The sequence below is a fragment of the Capricornis sumatraensis genome, chromosome 2 (assembly GCF_032405125.1).
Source record: "Capricornis sumatraensis isolate serow.1 chromosome 2, serow.2, whole genome shotgun sequence".
Lineage (NCBI taxonomy): Eukaryota > Metazoa > Chordata > Mammalia > Artiodactyla > Bovidae > Capricornis > Capricornis sumatraensis.
Genome location: NC_091070.1, coordinates 41,855,791 through 41,877,609, shown reverse-complemented (window position 1 = coordinate 41,877,609; position 21,819 = coordinate 41,855,791). Strand labels below are relative to the sequence as shown.

The 21,819-nt window shown below is 40.8% G+C and overlaps 1 protein-coding gene across 1 annotated transcript in view; it reads right to left on the bottom strand.

The window, feature by feature from the left end:
* The window catches only part of GALK2 (galactokinase 2), a 135,950-nt gene that overhangs the window by 6,413 nt on the left and 107,718 nt on the right, over positions 1-21,819 (bottom strand). Inside the window, exon 9 of the mRNA XM_068964910.1 lies at positions 3,471-3,672. Within this exon, the coding sequence (XP_068821011.1) occupies positions 3,471-3,672 (202 nt within the window). The remainder of the gene's footprint in view (positions 1-3,470; positions 3,673-21,819) is intronic.

Sequence of the window (21,819 nt, the reverse complement as noted above, 5' to 3'; positions counted from 1 at the left end):
GGAGATCCAACCAGTCCATTCTGAAGGAGATCAGCCCTGGGATTTCTTTGGAAGGAATGATGCTCAAGCTGAAGCTCCAGTTCTTTGGCCACCTCATGCGAAGAGTTGACTCACTGGAAAAGACTCTGATGCTGGGAGGGATTGGGGACAGGAGGAGAAGGGGACGACAGAGGATGAGATGGCTGGATGGCATCACTGACTTGATGGACGTGAGCCTGAGTGAACTCCGAGAGTTGGTGATGGACAGGGAGGCCTGGCGTGCTGAGATTCATAGGGTTGCAACGAGTCGGACACAACTGAGCGACTGAACTGAACTCTCCTATTGTCTTTCTCTCCTGTGTTAACCATTCTGTTTTACCACTATCTTGCATTCTTCTGCATTCCTCCCTTTTTGCCTCATACATCCACATAAAGGAAAGTACCAGAGCTTTTGAAAATGGAATTTAAATACCGTTTCCTGTGGGACACAAATAGCCCTATGAAAAGTATGTGCTGACTTAGGAAGTCATGGCATTAATGACTACGTCTACTTAATTCTCCCAGACTATCCTCCTCTGAGGTTGCTCTGCTACTCAAGACCTTTAGTAACTAGTAATCAACTGGCATATTTGAATAATATCACCTGCTGCCCCCAGTAACAGCAAAGAGAAAATTATTTAAGAAGCTAAGAGACCAGACAACTATTCTAGCCAATATTTCCAACATGCCAAAAGGTAATCTTTCAATATGGGAAACTCAGTCCAAACAGTCCATATAGAATAAGAAAGTAATTTTGATACTTAGCAATTCCAAACAAAACAACCATAAAAAAGGGAGTGATCTCCTTTCACCAGACCCAACTGAAAATCAGTACAGCAGATGAAAATGGTCTAGACAGAGACAGTTTAGCTGCCATTAAGAAAAGGAGTTTCCAAAAACAAATAAATAAAAAAGCAAAAGGCATGTTCTTCTCTACCCTTTTAAAACACAGCCACTAAATCTTCCACTAGAAGCACACTTTCAAAAAATATATAGAGAGAGATCTATAGACTGCTAGAACAGAAAAGCATATTGGAGATCATAAAGCAAGGTGACAGTTCAAAGTCACAAAGCTCAGAGTGAAACAAGGCAGAGCTAGAACCCATCCTTCCTAAATTCCAGCCCAGTTTTCATCCTTCTCCACACATTGCCCTTCCCTGCTCAACATGGCTTTGCTCCATGTTCAAATAATGCAACCTATAGAAAACCAGAGCCGCCATCATTAAAACTTTAATAAAGGAAAATAGGTTAAAGTCCCCCATTCAAATACATCTCAGCCTCCCTGGTGGCTCAGATGGTAGAGAATCTGCCTCCAATGTGGGAGACCCAGGTTCAATCGCTGGGTTGGGAAGATCCCCTGGAGAAGGGAATGACAATGCACTCCAGTATTCTTGCCTGGAAAATCCCATGGACAGAGGATCCTGGAAGGCGGGCTGCAGTCCATGGGGTCACAAAGAGTCAGACATGACTGACTGACTAACACTTTCACTTTCAGTATAACCCAAGGAGAGAGAAACAGGTGTGGCAAAAAATATATATATATACTAGATGGGGAGCTAGGCTTTCCCAATGACTCATTATGTTACCTTGTTCCAATCTCTTACCCTCTTAGAATTCTCTTGGATCTCTAAGGCCTCTTCCTGCTTTCATATCTTATGGAACTAGAAGATCATTCTGACCCAGAAATGTGAAGCCTGGCCCCCCAAAATATGTCTTTCACAGAAACAAGGAAATTTTCTCTGGTCAAAAACCCAGAAGTCATCTTGATTCCTCACTTTCACCCATACAGCAATATTCTTGACTCTTCCTTCAAGGAACATCTGGCATAAAATCACTTCACACTTCCATTGCCACCTTTTCCCACTCAGAGTCCTTCCAATGGCCAACAAGCTTCAGGGGTATGACTCCTCATGGCCTCTCCTACTTCATCCCCTGCTGCCCTCTCCTCCTATGCTGCCCTCCGTGTGGACTGTTCCTCCTGGACTGTTCCTCACATGTGACAGCCACTGTTCTCATTTCTTCACTTCCTTCAGGTCTTTGCCCAACCATCTCTTCAGAGAGGCCTTCTTCAGCCCATCAATATAAAGACTACCCACCCACCCCTAGGACTCGCCAGCCTTTCTATTTTTTTCATAACACTTATCAGTGCCACTCTATTTTCAGTTGTCATTTTCCTCTTTACCCATGTGAATGTATGCTGCATAAAGACAAGAGCTGGTTGACCATGCCAGAACAAGAAAGTCCATTTGAGAATTCCAGGAGGCTGGCAAATACCCCTCCATTGCTTTTCAGATGGGATCCAAACTATCCTACTACCTTCTTAGCAAAGATGCTTCTGCTTCATTTATGCAGAAATCATTCCACTTTTTGTTATTTCCAGAAATGAACAATATCTGCCCTTGATAGTTTCAGAAAAGAGTACTTTCAATGAAACAAGCTCTGAAAGCTTTTTTGGCAGAGAGTGAGGAAACACTGACAGAGTGATTTTCAGCAAGGTTGTGTTCAAGTCTCTCAACAAGTTGGGTTACACATGCCATTTACATTCACTGGAGCTACTTGGTTTAAACTTTTCAGGCTGGGTGTGTGGCAATGAGTGAGGCAAGCCGCAGGCGCCAACTGGTTAATTATATTTTCATTGCTAATTGCAGGCAGTTCTCTATGACTTTCTCACAATGGAAAGAACATCAATCCATTTGAGAGTTCCCCCAATTTCCCTTTCTGTCCTCCAAGGTCAGTGAGTTCCCTTCTGGGTAAAGGAACCATTCTACTCTATTATCCCCCTTCTCCAGCGATTATAAGGATGTTGTTCTCGGGCTTTATGAAAGAGTTTTCCTCTTTACATTTGTGTTCCAACTGTCCATTCATTAACTGGGCTTTCTTCAATCCTTTTCCCCAAATTGTCTAACCTAAACCTGGAAAACAGGAAATGCTGCCTCTGAGTAACTCCTACAGCATCCTCTCCCCTGGTACACTTCTGTTAGGCTTGAGGTCCTCTTTCCTTTCTTTCTCCTCTTTTGAATAAAACTGTTAAATTTAGGACACCAAACAGGAGATGCTGGTGGAGCTGCAGTGTAGTGGAAACCATTGCTTAAAATACCATGAGAAAGTAACAACAGGGTCTGTGTCTGAGAAAATCTCCCTGAAACATCATCCAAAAATGGAAAAGTCTTTTTTTATGATGTTTGAAGAACTGACTCCAAACCTGGAACCTCATAAAGCCATGGAGTTGAGTCTCCAGTCTTTTATCTTACATATTTTTAGAAAGGAACAAGTCTAGCTGTATGTCACAGACAAACCCTCTGATACAAAGTGGGAAGGATCTTCCTTCACTGAGAAGATTACAAAAATGCTGCTTTTTTCCATTAAACAGTTTCCCTGGTGGCATCCCACTTTCTTTCCCCATTAAATAGTTTCCCTGGTAGCATCCCGCCACACTGCTCTTTCAGCCTCACCGACAGATGTCCACCAGCTGGTCCAGCTCAGGGCAGCTACACTCGTACATGTCCCGGCAGCTCATGTGGCTCTGGTTCATTAACTCCCCCAGCAGCTGGACCATGTTGTCAGGTGTTTCTTCACATATCTTCTTAAACTGGAGCACTCTCGCAGCCTCACTGTACACATGCTTTGCCCGCTGGTAGAGTTTGAAGGTGAGCACTTAGGAAGGAAGATTATACGGACAGAGTTAGAAATAGTTACTGGCCAGGAAAAAAAAAATTCAAAAGAAAAAAAAGAGTTACTGGACAAGTCATTGCAAAGAAAAATACAGTTATTGAGAACTTCCATTTCTGTCTTTATTATTAATACCTTAGATTTTAAATAGGTCTTTCTGAAAGATTTCCTTATAGTCTAAATTACTCTTTTCAAGTCAATTTTACTTTAAGTTCACACATCTAGAAAGTGGCAGAGCAGAACAAGTCATGACTTCTTACCCCAGAGCCACATTCTTTCCTCTGTGATCCACCAGAAAGAACCCCTGAAAATGCTTATACTAGAACTTTTATTTATAAAAATGTTTCCTAGAGATAAGCACAATTACTTCTGTATGTGTGTGTGTAAAGAATACATGTATATATGTGTATATACTGTAGCATTCTTTATCACAACAGAAACTAAGAATGAATCCACATTGCTAACAACAGAAAATATTTTTAAAATCATGCTACATCTGTTAAAAATATTGTGCTATACTATTGCTACTAAAGCATCCTACTACTCCATGGGAAATTGTTCATTATTAAGTGAAAACATAAAATATAAAACTGTACATTTTAATTTTAAAAAATTATAAGAAAGCACCAAAATGTTACCAGTCATCATCTCTGTGGTGCATTGTGGGTGGCTTTACTTTCTCCTTGACATATTTCTGTGCCTTCCAGATTATCCGGAATGACTCTTACTCCAGTTGTAGAAACATGTCCTACTGCAATGACTGTGTTTATAGTACTCATATGTTCCCTTGAATAACAACCAAAACCTTCTTACCATTTTCACCCATGCTTAACAGTGGCTGAGTAAGTGTGGTGCCTCTGGGAAAAACTTGAAAAATACACAGAGGCTAATCTGCCTGTCCTGCTGGGAAAAGCCTGGGCTAAGAATCCAAAGGTCTGTCATGTGACAACTCACTGTACTCGTTGCTATTTTTATAGAGCTCTATTTCCCCATCTTCAAAATGAAGTTGAAAATTATTTCTCAGGATCCTTCCAGCTCTAACATTTTATGATTCTATGAAGAACTCCCTCCAAGCATCCCCCTCATATTGTTATATTTTGAGAAGAGGATGATAACTGTTCTACTTTCTGCCCTTATCTACTCTGCTATCTGCCCCAGGAGGCTGACTTGGATGGACTACACCAGCGGGCTCCCTTGCCTTTAGATTAGAAAAAGGGAGAAGATCAACGAGAGGTGGGAGGGAGGAGAGTGAAGTTGTAGGATCTCTCCCTGGCTCCCTCCTTGCAGAGCCACCTGAAGCTGGCCCTGTCCCCCCAACTGAAGGACACTGAACATGCTTTCAAGGTAGCCTTTTCTACATGATTCTCTCTTCCAGGGTCTGCCTCCAGGTTCCTCTCTCCTAGAATATTACTGCTTTTTCAGTAGTGCTTTTATAATTTTATATTAAAAAATAACAAATGCATGACAACATACTTAACAACCAACAAATTATATTAAAGTTTTAGGTTACATTTTTTTCCCCTCCACAGTACCACTCTCATAACTCATATACTTATCATATACTTTCCATAGTAATTGTCTCCACAACGTTTGCCAGCTCCTGAAGACAGAAACCAGGTCTCCTGGTTCCATGCATCTGATAGTCTGCAACCTTGTACTCCACAGAACCTTCACCAGTGCCTTACATGACAAGTGCACAATGTGTGTTCACTGCTGAACATTCAGAAGGATGATTTAACTCCAGTTCAAAATCAAGATGCCTCCATTTAGACACTGTTATTTAAAAAAAAAAGTACAGTGCCAATACTCACAGCTTACTAAAAATGTACAAGTTGAGGAAAGGGGACAGCCAGATTCCCTTTGGTATTGAATCTACAACTACTGATACTACATAGGATGAAAAACAAGACAATAAATGAACTTACAAGTTAAATGCAGGTGGGGATAAAAATACAACAACATGCTTTGCTTCATCAGTAACCAGGTCATGTGACTCAGTGCACACTGCAGTGTGAATTTATTTCCATCAATAGGTTCAATGGAAATGGGAATATTACATATTATTGAGAATTGTCATATATTAAAATATATTATTTTAGGGTCTAGGTATCAAAATATCTTAAGGTAAGAAAGTCTTAACAATACCCAATACTGGCACATAGCATCTGCAACAAAGTTGTCTGAAGAAAAAGCACTAGTAGATTTAACAAGAACTCCTTCAAAATCCCTGAATAGAGAAAGGAAAAGATGGGCCATTGATAGGCATGTATCTACATTAGACAGTACCAATAATTTTATGCATGTTAATATAATCCATGTATATAAAGAAAGCTGAGTGCCAAAGAATTGATGCTTTTGAACTGTGATGTTGGAGAAGACTCTTGAGAGTCCCTTGGACTGCAAGGAGGTCCAACCAGTCTGTCCTAAAGGAGATCAGTCCTAAGTATTCATTGGAAGGACTGATGATGAAGCTCAAACTCCAATACTTTGGCTACCTAATGTGAAGAGCTGACTCGTTTGAAAAGACCCTGATGCTGGGAAAGATTGAGGGCGGGAGGAGAAGGGGACGACAGAGGATGAGATGGTTGGATGACATCACCGACTCAGTGGACGTCGGTTTGGGGGACTCCAGGAGTTGGTGATGGACAGGGAGGCCTGGTTGGTGTGCTGTGGTCCATGGGGGTCACAAAGAGTCAGACACGACTGAGCGACTGAACTAAACTGAACTGAATATAATCCAGATTATAGAATACACATTTTGAAAGGGAGGAAAATGACATTGGTAACTATAGTTTAAAAATATTCTTTTTAAAAGTTGACATTGAAACAAAATGTTTAAAATTCTAGCTTTAGGATTCTATATGTTTCAGTTTTATTTGTGAACTATTTCACTTCCCTAATCATAGGCCAAGTTGCAAAATGAGAGCACAAGGGTAGGGCGGAGGGCATACATAAGAAGAAAATATTGAATATCGGTATTTCAATATACTGTAATGTCTCATTTCCAAAAAATCATCTAGTTTCCAGGTCCACTGATATTTATGGCTGCAGCACAAAAGGCACAATAAAGCAACATCCACTAACATTGTAAAATAGTGCTACTTAGCTGACAAATTGCTCTGCTATGTCACAATTTGCAGAGCAATTTTTTAAACTTCAAATTATATACAGGACAACAAAGGAAATACATGTTCCATATGCCCATCACCTAGACTGAACAATAATTTTTTGCAATATTTGCTTCAATATTTTGCTAGTGTTTTAAAATAAATTATACATGTGACATTTCCTTCCTATATATTTCAGAGTGCAACTCTATAAAATAAGGATATTTTCTTACATAACCTCTGTATCATTATCACATCTAACAAAATTACCAATGATTCCTTAACATCGTCTCATATTCAATCCGTATTTAAATTTTCCCAGTTGTTTCGGTTTCAGTCAATTTACAGCAGGATCCAAGCAAAGTCTACACATTATATTCAGTCTTATGTCTAATAAGTCCCTTTTAATCAAGAATTTACAGTGTTTTTTGATACTCTGGAATGTCAATGTCATATATATATATATATAATACAAATATATCCTATAATAAAATTCAATACCAACAACAACAACAAACAAACAGTCCATTAGCAAGAGCATGCTTTGGTTTTCCTTTAGGATTAAATATTCTCAAGCAGAAACTATCTAGAGAGATGTGGGGTTTTTTTATATTAAACCTCAGGACTAGTGTTCTGATTTGTGATAAGAAACATTCAGAAGGTACTGAGCAGATTACTAGAACCTCACTGTGTCTACTCTGTTTTGTCAAGTGTTTCACAGCAAGGCTTCAGGACAGGAATGTCTAATGAGGACTCTCGCTGGGCGTTCTGAAGGTGCGTGAGAGACTGCCATGGCTCACACCCCCTGAACAGTAGTAACTCAGACAACAAAGGAAAGGGCAGAAAGGGCATCTGTTTTCAGTTGTGATATAAACATCTTGCCAAAGGCTACAACAGATTTGGAGACCACCCTTCGTGGGGAAAGCAGTTCTGCATTGGCTGGACATCACAAATGCTCTCTGGATCCAGGGTTCTGGCTTGTTATATGCTGGCAATTCAGCAGGTCTCTGTTGTGTAGATACCAGAAAATCCAGGAAAATCTGAAACTCTGTGGACAGAGCTTTCGTCCTTGTCCAGTTAACTTTTAAAATGGATGCTTCATCTCTCTTATAATCCTTGAGGGCAATTATTAAAGGATGAAGGAATTGTTTCTTACTGCATGAATGCTCACTGCTATATGACTACTTCCAACACAAATACAGTTTAAGAACATAATACCAGGTGCCATTTTCTTGAAACACTGCCAGTGTCCTATCCTATCCATGGGAAATCTGAGGCTTCAAAGTAGGATATATCATGTGAATTCTAACACAATCATTTTCTCCTCTGTGAATCTTTGGTAATTACTGAATCTGATCCTGAAATCATGGCAGAGATTCTGAGATCTAAATGATCACAGCTATATACACTTAAACAGTAATAATTGTACAATAAGTTCACTTGAATAATTTAGTTGCTAGTTCTAAAATTTCCTTTCCCGATGACTTCCTTGCTGAGCCTCCAGCTCACCACACAGGCTTCTGCCTTGGACCCACTGCATCAGCTGTTCTGTTGCCCTGGAATGTTCTTCCCCTAATCTTGACATGGCTAGCCCTTCATAGTCATTCAAGTCTCAGATGTCACAGCATCAGGAAGACCTTCTCCCATCTCCAACCCAGAATAATCACACCCACACAAACACACACACACACATATTCTTTCCATCCTATTTTTTTCTCCCCAAACTATTTTATTTATTCTCACAAATACTGTCCAATTTTCTTATGCTTATTTGTTCAGTGGCCTGTGCTTATCTCTCAACACTGGAAGTTCAGCTTCAGAAGAGCAAGTTCAGTTCAGTTCAGTAGCTTAGTCGTGTCCAACTCTTTGCGACCCCATGGACTTCAGTATGCCAGGCTTCCCTGTCCATCACCAACTCCCAGAGCTTGCTCAAACTCACGTCCATCGAGTCGGTGATGCCATCCAACCATCTCATCCTCTGTCGTCCCCTTCTCTTCCTGTCTTCAATCTTTCCCAGCATCAGGAGGTGACCAAAGTATTGGAACTTCAGCTTCAGCATCAGTCCTTCCAATGAATATTCAGGACTGATTTCTTTTAGGATTGACTAGTTTGATCTCCTTGCAGTCCAAGGGACTCAAGAGTCTTCTCCAAAACCACAGTTCAAAAGCATCCATTCTTCAGCGCCCAGCTTTCTTTATAGTCCAACTCTCACATCCATACATGACTACTGGAAAAACCATATCTTTGACTAGATGGAATTTTGTTAGCAAAGTAATGTCTCTGCTTTTTAATATGCTGCCTAGGTTTGTCATAACTTTTCTTCCAAGGAGCAAGCATCTTTCTTGCAAGAACCCTATGCTACAAATGACAGGAAAGACATGTGAAATAGAAGCCCCTACTATGAGAGACTTATGACTCAGTTAAATAACACAGACTATGAGACCACTGGACAATGACCAAGTGCAGCAGATATTCAAGAGCAGGAAATATTAGAGGTGGACCAAGAAGATAGGATTTTGGGAAAAAGAGCCGTAGTGGGAAGTGCGAAAGCCACAGAGCTTCCTTGCTGTGAGGACAGGATGGCCAAAGGCCCAAGCTGGGAACAAGCAGAGTACGTTTATGGGCTGGAGGGAGCAAACTGATCAGACCCCAGGCCAGTTTCTTGAGGAGGCTGTCCTCACACCTGAGGCTTTAACATCCTCTGCTACATAAATTACACAAAGGTTGCACACTCACAACCATGGTCAATAACGAACCACAGTGATGCTTTCTTGACCCACATACTTTTTAAACTGAGAAGTTTTAAGAATCCAGATTTCTGTTTTCCCTTGAAAAAAATGAAAGGCCTGGCAGTGGTGAACTTACCTTCTTGCAAAACTGTTGGCTGGAGCTGAGGAGCAGCCAGCCCATTTAGACAGGGCAGGCAGTGTATTTCCATGTACTTCCAACCATTCCCAATTATCTTATGCCTGGCCTGCCTCACTGGTTCACATGTCTGCCTGGTCTCTGTAGGCATCTGTGTGTGGAACTCATTTGCCATAAAACTCTCTATTACAGGAATTCTTGGCTAGAGACAGACGAGTGGACAAACCAAGTGAGTCATCACGCAACAACAAACCACTGCTACTAAGGAAGGTCCCCTCCCTTCAGTGCATTGAGAGTTCCCATAGGGAAGAAATGTCCATAGCTTGTAATTTCTACTCTTTGGTCTTATTTCTGCTCCACAGACATTTGTAAACACAAGACAGCCCTTGAGAGATCTGAAGAAAGCTCTCATATCTTATGTTTTTTACACATGGATAAGGATTCACTTTATGCCAGTTTTATTAATAATACCAAGGGAACAACAATGAATAAGATAAGCTCTTTACTCTCAAAAAGTAATAGTCTTAACAAAAGACAACAGGTGTGGGTGAGGATGTGGAGAAATGAACCCTTGCACACTGCTGGTTGGGGATGCAAAATGGTGCAGCCTCTATGGAAAACAGCACAGAGTCCTCAAAAAATTAAAAATAGAACTATCACTTCTGGGTATATATCCTAAAGAACTAAAACCAGGATCTCAAAGAATTATTAGCACATCCATGTTCATTGCAGCTCTATTCATAATAGCTATGCTGTAGAAGCAAAATGTCTATCAATGGATGAATGGATTGAAAAATGATATATACATAATAGAATATTCAGTTCAGTTCAGTCACTCAGTCGTGTCCAACTCTGCAAGCCCATGAACCACAGCACGCCACGCCTCCCTGTCCATCACCAACTGCCGGAGTCTACCCAAACCCATGTCCATTGAGTCGGTGATGCCATCCAACCATCTCATCCTCTGTCATTCCCTTCTCCTCCTGCCCTCAATCTTTCCCAGCATCAGGGTCTTTTCAAATGAGTCAGCTCTCTGTATCAGCTGGCCAAAGTACTGGAACTTCAGCTTCATCATCAGTCCTTCCAATGAACACCCTGGACTAATCTTTAGCATGGACTGGTTGGATCTCCTTGCAGTCCAAGGGACTCTCAAGAGTCTTCTCCAACACCATATTATTCAACCTTAAAATTGGAAGAAACTCTACAATATGCAACAATATGGATGAACCTCTTGAGGACATTATACCAAGTGAAATAAGCCAGACACAGAAAGACAAGTACCATTTATATGAGTTAGCTAGAATCATCAGATTCATAAAATCGAAGGCCAGAATGGTGGTTCCCAGAGACCAGGGGAGGGAAACGTAGAGAGTTAATCATCAGTAGACAAACAGACAAAACATTTCAACTAAGTAAAATGAATGAGCTCTAGAGACCTACTGTACAGCATTCACCTCTAGTGAACAATAATGTATAGTAGTACACTTAAAATTTATTAAGAGGATAGATTTCATATGTGTTCCTACTACAATAAAAAAAATAAAATAAATGTTTAGTAAAAAAAAGAAGTAATAGTCTACTCAGTTCAATTCAGTGACTCAGTCATGTCTGACTCTTTGCAACCCCATGAAGTGCAGTATGCCAGGCCTCCCTGTCCATCACCAACTCCCGGAGTTCACTCAAACTCATGCCCATAGAGTCAGTGATGCCATCCAACCATCTCATCCTCTGTCATCCCCTTCTCCTCCTGCCCCCAATCCCTCCCAGCATCAGAGTCTTTTCCAATGAGTCAATAAAGGTGTTTAATATGCAAGTCACCACAGCGAACAATCACTGCCCAATTGCTCAGGGGTCTCTTTGAAGAACCATGGAGAACCATGGTTCCAACCTGTTGGAAGGGAACAGGTCCACCTATGCAAGGGAAGGGAAGCCTGGGTCTTTTATTCACAAACAATGCCATCGTTGCCCCTAGAGGGGTTAACTTCTCCCCAGAGATGTGCCTGGGCGGCACAGCAACTTTCAGTGACTCTGGAGAATGCCCCAGGAGGGCAAAGAGACATTCATACCAGCTACTAGCTTGACAGAGTTACTGGCAATGCTGGAAGCAGGTAGGCTGAGGGATGGGGAATAGTGGTCATGATCTTCAGAGTCCACCAGTAAAATGTGAAACCACCCGAGTCTAAAAGATGAGTTAGGTGTCCAGCAAACCACTTAAAAGGTAGGGTGAAAGGAATGGGAAATTAAGGCAGAAGGAACTTCATGAACAAAAACATGGAGATCAAAAACCATGAGGTGCTCTAAGCAGGGCCAGGCCTGGTTAGTACTTGGATGGGCACAAGTTGCTTTTTAAAGAATTCCTAGGACTTGGATATGATTGTAGCATAGAAAGAGGATGAAGACCAGTAGCAACAAGAAATACAGTAAAAGGTAAAAGCAGTAGGCAGAGGTCTCAGATATGCAGATGACACCACCCTAATGGCAGAAAGCAAAGAGGAACTAAAGAGCCTCTTGATGAAGGTGAAGAAGGAGAGTGAAAAAGCTGGCTTAAAATTCAACATTCAAAAACTAAGATCATGGCTCTGGTCCCATCCCTCATGGCAAATAGATGGGGGGAAAATGGAAACAGTACAGACTTTATTTTCCTGGGCTCCAAAATTACTGTGGATGGAGACTGCAGCCATGAAATTAAAAGACACTTGCTCTTTGGAAAAAAAGTTATGACAAACCTAGACAGCCCATTAAAAAGCAGAGACATTACTTTGCCAGCAAAGGTCCATATAGTCAAAGCTATGGTTTTTCCAGTAGTCATGTACAGCTGTGAAGGTTGGACCATAAACAAAGGCTGAGCACCGAAGAATTGATGCTTTAGAACTGTGGTGTTGGAGAAGACTCTTGAGAGTCCCTTGGACAGCAAAGAGATCAAATCAGTCAATCCTAAAGGAAATGAACCCAGACCATTCATTGGAAGGACTGATGCTGAAGCTGAAGCTCCAATAGTTGGACAACTGATGTGAAGAGCCAACTCATTGGAAGAGATCCTGATGCTGGGAAAATTGAAGGCAGGAGGAGAAGGGGGTGACAGAGGATGAGATGGTTGGATGGTATCACTGACTCAATGGACATGAGTTTGAGCAAACTCAAAGAGATAGTGAAGGACAAGGAAGCCTTGACATGCTGCAGTCCTTGGGGTCACAGTGAGTAAGCCTTGACTTAGCGACTGAACAACAAGGCAGAGGTCAGATTATAAGGGCTTTATATGTTATGCTAAGTAAGGTTTTACATTGTATCCTGTACATAAGTGGTTCTTGGCCTTTCTAGGGTTATAGAGCCTTTTGAGAATAGAATAAAAGCTATGAACCTTCTCTCCCCCATCTGAGTGCATAAATATATGAAATTCTACACACAGTTCAACATACAGTTTCCAGAACACTATCCCTGGATTCAAGTTAAGAATTCAAGCTGGAAACAAGAAAAGATTACTGGTCTTTAGCAATTATATAGTCAGAATTATTGTTTCTGAACAATAGAAACCTATATAAACTAACTTAATTGAAAGGAATTAATTTTAAAGTATTAGAGAACTCACAAAATCTATTTTAGGATTACATATTCCTAATCTCTATTAGAATTTGAGAATCCAGGTGGGAATGAGCCAGGCGCCAAGTGAAATAGACAGTGAGGACCATTGCTGAGGTCTCCTCCACAAGTCTGGATATAACATTGGATTCTAGATACTTTGTCAATGGACCTTTGCCTAATAGACTGAAAGCCCAAACATAAGCATGTGCCAGGACACAGGAGGAACCAAGGACTCTTGCTCACACTCAGGTGACAAGACCTGTGAGAGGAAAATCTGACCCCTCAACTTTTACCATAGGAGGCAGACCTTCCTTCCTTCTCCAGCATGCACATAACAGATTTCCCCAGGAAAAGGCCTGGATGCCAGGTAGTTAAGCTACAGTGTCTGCCCCAGCAGCAGTGAAGTACCACAGCTCTGTTAGCATTTAAATCTTTTCTGCAGACCAACCACCCAGTTTCCCTCACATGACTGGATTTCAAGTCTTCCTCACTGATAATTTCTCTGAATATACATTAGTCCGTGCATGCCCTTAAGAGTGGTCTCCTCCCCTCAGTCTGAGGAATGCAGAGTAGAGTTGGACAGTCATCTCCCTCATTCTCAACACAGTGAGTTTCTTCGCATAAGCCTCGTAATACCAAACTGCAAAAAGACTGTGTGGTGATGGAAGAACACAGAGCATTGGTCTTCAAACTAAAAGTGATAAATATTTTGGGAATCGGACTTAACTTGGATAAAAACTTCATCTTGGGATAATTAATCAAAACAAAATAAATAAATAGGCTGGTCAGAGAGAACTGGAAATCTTATCACGTAAGTGTATAATTAATCTTTTTGAGGCTCCCATACCCCAAAATGCTTTCCCATTCTTTGAGGGGGGGCACTAAAAGCAGTTGTGGTTTTAGCTGTCTTTGCACAATCATGGAGCTGCACGCTACTAGCCAGTTCCTCTCCAAACACATAACTCCACTGGGCTAAACTAAGAGTTGGTTTCCAAGAACAGCCATCCAGAGGTGGATGGGGGAAACCACTTCAGAATGCACTCCAGAGTGCCTATTTTCCTATGCAGCACAGTTATAATAAGTCCCTGCTCTGAGGCATAGAATCTTTGGAGTATTTAAGCAGTAGAATGGAAAAACACTATACAGTCCTCATTGAAGCTGGACCACAGTTTCAAATTTATTTCCCCAGTAATAATTTTTTCATAAATGTGAAGTTTCTGAAATGGTCAAACCCACAAAAAATAAACAGCTGTTTTCAGCCACATTAATATCCCATTCCCATGCTGCAAAGATTAAATTGTTAGCATTTTACATTTAAGAGGAAAAAAAGTCTTTACCTCATTTTAAAAGCAAAACCACTGATGAAATATATATATATATGCATTTTCAACACAAACCACATTAATCCATGGAAAACTACATTGCAAGAGGCACTTGTGAATATTCTCAAATCCACAGCATAATGCCATCTTGTCTGTAGAGAATAACAGCATCCCCACATATTTATAGCATCCCCATATTTATAGCTTCCCTCTCTCAGATTTTCAGGAGCAGAAAGAGGCAGCACTGTTTTATAATAAATTCTACTCCTCTGATCCTGAAACCTTTGCTTCATTCTGCTGCAGGCACTGTCAGCTGCATTCTGCTTTCTGGCAATATAGTAAACTCCTGTTAACTCCAGCGCCATTCAAATGACAAGACAGAGTCCAGTGCTCCCTTCCTTCTCATTCTATACTTTCCTACTTTGGTTCTTATCCCAGGTCTGAACAACTGCTCTACCTTCTAACCGGTCTCCCTCTTACCGCCTATTAACCTGTATTGTTGGTGCTGTTGTTCAGTCAACGAGTCCTATCTGACTCTTCTGCAATTCCATGGGCTCTAGCCCCCCAGGATCCTCCGTCCATGTGATTTCCCAGGCCCATTTTCTTCTCTAGGGGATCTTCCTGACCCAAGGATCAAACTTCAGTCTCCTGCATTGGCAGAAGGATTCCTTACCCATGAGCCACCAGGGAAGCCCATCAACCTGTACACAGCTACCATAATAAACTTCCCCAATCACCATTTTGATCATGGTGTTCCCCAATATTTCATTGTATCAAATGCTGCATTATTGTTCCATGGTCCAATAAATGAGGGCACACACAGTCTAATCCAGTGGGACACAATGGGTCTTCTGAATGTTCATGACCCTTTCCACCTTTTACAGTGTGTTGATACCATGCCTTGCTTGTGATACCACACTCGATCACTGCCTGTCCAAGAGTGGAGGCCCATGTCGGTATGCTGCCCAGACTAGCTTAGTAATCCCCATATCTCAAGGCCCGTCTTCCATGAAGCTCTCCCCAAACATTCCAGACACTGAATACCATGTATTCCCTTCTAATTACAATGATCACACACTTCTTTAGGAGGGCAGAGACTGTCCCATCTTTGTCTTTGTAGCTCAGCCTAACACCCTGTCTTGAATAGAGCAGGTTCTCATCCCAGCAGCAGAGGAAGAAGCTGGCTGGATGAGCTGCATTTTTGTTTGCCTCTCTTTCTTGAGGAAACTAGTTTCCCATTAACTTCCCAGAACTGCCCCAACAGTTTTTTAGAAAACATTAAAGGAGCAGACAATCTCAAGTCAGTTGAAAAAGAGCTCAGCGAGTTGGGCAGAAATCTTGGTCAGAACTGAGTGAAGGACTATGGAAAACAATGGTCACACTCGCCTAGAGCTGGCCGGTGCTGGAATTTTAACCTAAAAGGGAAGGAGTTCTTGTCTTTGCTTTCTCCCATGAACTGAATTAAAGAGAGAACAAAAACGTAAGAGACAAAGAGGAAGGAGAGGCAGAGGATAAATCAGTAGTTATCTGAGAATAAGTGGTATATTTCCATCAGAACACTTTAATCATTACTTTATTGTTTTCTTCCCACAAAATGATAAGTAAATGAGGGCAAGAACTATTGTGGCCTTACAGATTGCTAATGCACAGTCTCTAGCACAATGCTTGAATAGTTGCTCTCAACTGAGTACCAGTTGAATAAAGGAATAAAAATTTGCTTCTGTTCTCTTACATTACTCACTTATTTGCCAGTATGATCAAAAGTAGTACTTTACCAAAATACAACAACAGTTTAAGCAAGTGAGAAGCTATGTTATGTGCCACACAAAAAATCTAATCCCAACTAGATTATATAGGATGTTGCCCAGAGTTTGCTTCTGAACAGTGTGCTCTAGAGCAGACCAAGAAGGTGACCTGGGTACTGGATGAGGGGCGAACTTGTAGTGGGGAGCTTGTCCTAATAGCCTCGTGGTGAGTACTGAAGACAGTATGCCTATGCTGCACCTAGACTTTCCAAAGTGTAGAACTAGGGAAGGTAAAAATGTTTCAATTTCACAAACATCTAATGAGATGCCCCTATTCTCAAGGTGTTTGCAGTATAATTGGTGATAGACTGAAAAGAGGAAGCGTCCCCAATGGCTCAGTGGGTGAAAAATCCGCCTGTAATGCAGGAGACTTGGGTTTGATCCTGGGTCAGGAGGGACCTCCTGGAGTAGGAAATGGCAACCCATTCCAGTATTCTTGTCTGAAAAATCCCATGGACAGAGGAGCCCAGTGGGCTACAGTCCAAATGGTCACAAAGAGTCCGACATGACTGAGCATGGGCATCCTGAAAAGATAAATAAGGATGCTATTTCACAGAAGCCCATGATTGCAAATGTGTTTGTGCAGCCCTCTGGGAACCAGGGTGGGAAGTGAATGCTCACAGGCATGAGTTTGTTTGCGGTTTCTCTGTGTTTGTGTATGTGCTTCTTCATAAACAAGCAGTGTGTACACGTCAGCCTTTTCCCCCTTTATTGGATTCATTTTACCTTTGTTTTTGTCCATATGACTCTTTCCTGTTTGATCTTCATCTGGCCCCCTTACCCCTGTAAGTCTAAATGACAGAAACGAAGCACATACCTTGTGATTTCTTGTCTTAATTGACTAGAATTTTATATCTGTTGTTCTTGGAACATTTCATAGTTTCCCGTTAAAAGACTAAACGTACTGCTTTCCTATGGAAGTAGTCTCTGGTCTTTTTAATGTTGCCTCAGTGGTCCTTGACAGAAGAAAGGCTTTGTAACATTAAAGAAGTCTAATGGACAGAGGGATGTTCATTCTTGTGGTCTCTCCCACCCCACTGCCTCCTAAAGACAATACAAGGAATCATCTTCCTCAAACTTAAAAAAAAAAACCATACACAGTCTCTACCCTTAACATAGAGTGGTGCCCTGTCATGTTTTCATCTGGAATTTACACCATGAGTGACGCTCCATTGATATTTCATGTGTTTAAAACTTTGAATGTCTTAATTTTTCCAAAGAGGAAGTACAGAAGGCCAACAGCCACATGAAAACATGCTCAACATCACTAACCCTCAGAGAAAGGCAAATCAAGACCACAATGAGATATCACCTCACAACTGTCAGAATGGTTATAAAAGAACACAAATAACAAATGGTAGTGCGACTGTAAATTGGTGTAGCCACTGTAGAAAACAGTATGGAGATAGCTCAGAAAACGTAAAAATGGAACTACCATATGACCCAGCAATTCCACATCTGGGTAGATATCAAAAAAAAAACAAAAAATTCAAAAACATACATACACCCCAACACTCATAGCAGTACTACTTCAGAACGATACATGCACGCCAATATTCATGGCAGTATTATTTTTAAGTGTCAAAATGTGGAAGTAACCCAAGTGTCCATCAACATATAAATGAATAAAGAAGATATGATATATATACAAACATATATGATACATATATATGATATATACATATCACATACACACATAAACATACACACAATAGAATACTACTCAGTCATAAAGAATGAAATTTTGCCGTTTGCAGCAACACAGATGGACTTAAGAGAGAAAGACAAATGCTGTATGATATCATTTATATGTAGAATCTAAAAAAATACAACTTGTGGATTTAACAAAAAAAGAAGCAGACTCACAAATACAGAGAACAAACTAACATTTACCAGGAGGGAGCAGGAGGGGCAATAGAGGGGTAGGGAAGTAAGAGGTACAAACTATTAGGTATAAAACAAGCTATTCAGGATATACTGTAAAACACAAGGAATATAGCAAATATTTTATAACAGCTATAAATGGAGTATGACCTTTAAAAATTGTGAATTACTATATTATACACCTGTAACATAGTATTTTACAGCAGCCATACTTCAGTTTTAAACTGTGAATGTCTATACAGATACAGTGAATAATAATTTTTGTTGTCATTACTATTGATATTTGGCAGTAACCCGCAAAAATGATTAGATACATGCATAGTAACTCACCTCTGCTGACTCACATGGAAACAAATTGGGAACAAACATATGTAAGTAGGAAGAAGTACAGTTTCTAATTCAGAAGTTTTTGCTAGGAAACTTTCTTCCACCTGAAGCTAGGTACTTTGAAAATAATAAAGGCATAGGAAGTGAACCTATTAATATCAAATAGCAAAGAGGTTTTCCTGGACCATGCCCTAAGATTCTAGAATGATAGTTTCCTGAAAAGAGATTGAATGCCACAAGATGGGGAAAAAATGATAAGCTACAAGGACTAAGAAGGCTTTCACCAGACAAACTGCAGATAAAATGCCAGTGTGAGAGAAGTGTCCATCTTAAAAAGATGTCATAGTATGTCTAATCCTCAAGTGAAGATAATTTGGAATCTGGTCAAAAACAATATTCATCATCCCAATTGTCTGAAAGGAAATGTCAGCTTCATATTTTAAGATGAGAAAATAAGCTGGTTTCGTTGGTATCAGCAAGATTTAAATGGGCTGAGACTCCTAGCTGCACAGCACAGGTCAGTGTGGTTTTCATTAGTTACAGCTGTTTCCAAATGTTCCAGTTTTCCTTGTACATGTTGAGACAGACTGCACTTGCCACCCACTCTGAAATTCATTACATCCACTTGACCTGCTTGAGCCAATGAAAGAGAATAAGAGGCAGCTGTTAAAAGTCAGTGAGCAATCAGCCACAGTCCCTTCCTCAGACCACAGTGATTATGGGCAAACATGTTGAGATGGAGCCCCTGCTGAGCCCAGGTCCCTGATTGTCTCAGATGGACAGACCATCTGCTGACTTGTGATGAAGAGGCAGAGTGGGCAAGAAATGAACTTTTGTTGGGTCAAGCCCCTGAGATGTTGGAACTGGTTGTTACTGAAGAAAAATCACCTTGAACACAGCAGTATAGGAGAATAAACACTTTGACCAAAATAACCAGAATTAACTATAAGAAAAGCAACTTTGTATACAAGGAAAATATTTAATTATATGGAAACCTAAAAATATGAAAACGAAATCAAAGGTAGCAAAAAAAGGAAGGAACATAGAAATGACAAGATTGGCCTCTTAGGTAGACAGGATTACAGAAGGTGGTTTCCTAACGCAAACCAGCAGAGAAGCACCAGGGTATACAAGAAGATGTCAGCCATCCTCATATCTACAGAAGCCTCATTCTACTCAAAGCAGAGCATCTAATAAATTCACAACTGATCCTTTAATAATTTCATTTGGCTATTGTAAACAGTGCTGCGATGAACACTGGGGAGCATGTATCCTTTTGGATCATGTTTTTCTCCAGATATATTCCCAGGAGCGGGATTACAGGGTCATATGGTAGCTCAATTTTTACTTTTTTATGTTCTCCATAGTGGTTGTACCAATTTACATTCCCACCAACAGTGTAGGAAGGTTCCCTTATCGCCACACTCTCTCCAGCATTTGTTGTTTGTGGATTTTTTTTTATGATAGCCATTCTGACTGGTGTGGGGTGATATCTCATTGTAGTTTTGATTTGCATTTCTCTAATAATTAGCAATGTTGAATATATTTTTCAAGTGCTTATTGGCCATCTGTATGTCTTCTTTGGAGAAATGTCTATTCAGGTCTTCTGCCCATTTTTTGAGTGGGTTGTTTGTTTTGATGTTGTTAAACATCATGAGCTATTTGTAAATTTCGGAGATTAATCCCTTATTGGTCACATCATTTCAGATATTTTCTCCCAATCTATGGGTTGTGTTTTTGTTTTGTTTATTGTTTCCTTTGTGGTGCGTTAGCTTTTGAGTTTAAGTAGGTCCCATTTGTTTATTTTTGTTTTTATTTCCATTATTCTGGGAGATGGATCAAAAAAGATATTTTCAATGTAGCCGAGACATGGAAGCAACTTAAATGTCTATCGACAGAGGAATGGAAAAATACAATTCCATTGTATAACGGATATACACAATGGAATATTGTGCGCAGTCACACTGAGTCTTTGTGATCTCATGGACGGTAGCTTTCCAGGCTCCTCTGTCCCTGAAATTCTCCAGACAAGAATACTGGAATGGGGTGCCATTTCCTTCCGCAGGGGATCTTCCTGACCCACAGTGGAATATTATTCAGTCATTTAAAAAGAATGAAATTATGCCATTTGCAGCAACATGGATGGACCTAGAGAGTGTCACACTGAGTGAAGTAAGTCAGAAAAGGATAAATATCATATGACATCCCTTATATGTAGAATCTAAAAAGAAATTATACAAATGAACTTACTTACAAAACAGAAACAGACTCACAGACTTAGAGAACAAGCTTATGGTTGCTGGGGGAAAGGACGGAAAGAAGGGATAGTTAGGGAGTTTGGGATAGATGTGTACACACTGCTTTATTATAAATGATTAACTAACAAGGACCTACTGTACAGCATAGGAAACTCTGTTCAGTGTTATGTGGTAGCCTGAATGGGACTGGGTTTTACTTGGGCTGGGGTGGGGATTGGATTTTGAGGGGAGGTTGGATACATGTACATGTATGGCTGAGTCCCTGCACTGTTCACCAGACACTATCACAACATTGTTAATCAGCTAAAGCCCAATACAAAATGAGACAATTTTTAAAATAAATCATTTCATGTCTCAGAAAATAGAGATACACCCATGAAAAATTCAAGTGAAGGGAATACTGAGTAATAACAAGTCATGTATCTCTTAGACTTGAGAAAAAGATGAATATATATGTATAGTCACTGTCCTTTTCCTTTCTTTTCTTCCCTTCCCTTGAGGCAGCCATGAATGGTAGGACCAGCAAGGCCAGAGTCAAAGAGGCAGGTGGGGCTGACAAGGTGGCCAGGAACCACAGGGTCTAGGCAACAAAGCTGGAAGAGACCTGAGTAACCCTGGGGGGAAGGCCATGCCAAGGCCAAGGAGACAACTGGGATGAACAAGCTGACTGGTAAGATCAGGAGGCCGGCACATACAGGGGAAATGAGCGTATTAAGAATGATGGTAGCATATTTTTTTATGATGCAAAGATCTATGCAAGGGCACCAAGTGCCACGACCACTTGCATACACTGTCCCTCAGCTGCTGGTTCACTCTGTGGCATGGAACAGCACCTCCAGGTCCCACTGGCCCCTCCCTTCAACTTCTACTCTTGGACCAGGTACATGTTTGGCTTCTACCAGTACCATCAGTACAATCAGTGACCCTAATTCCAGCTCCTCTTCTCGAGCTCCAGCTTGCCCTCGCTCTCCCCCACTTTACATCC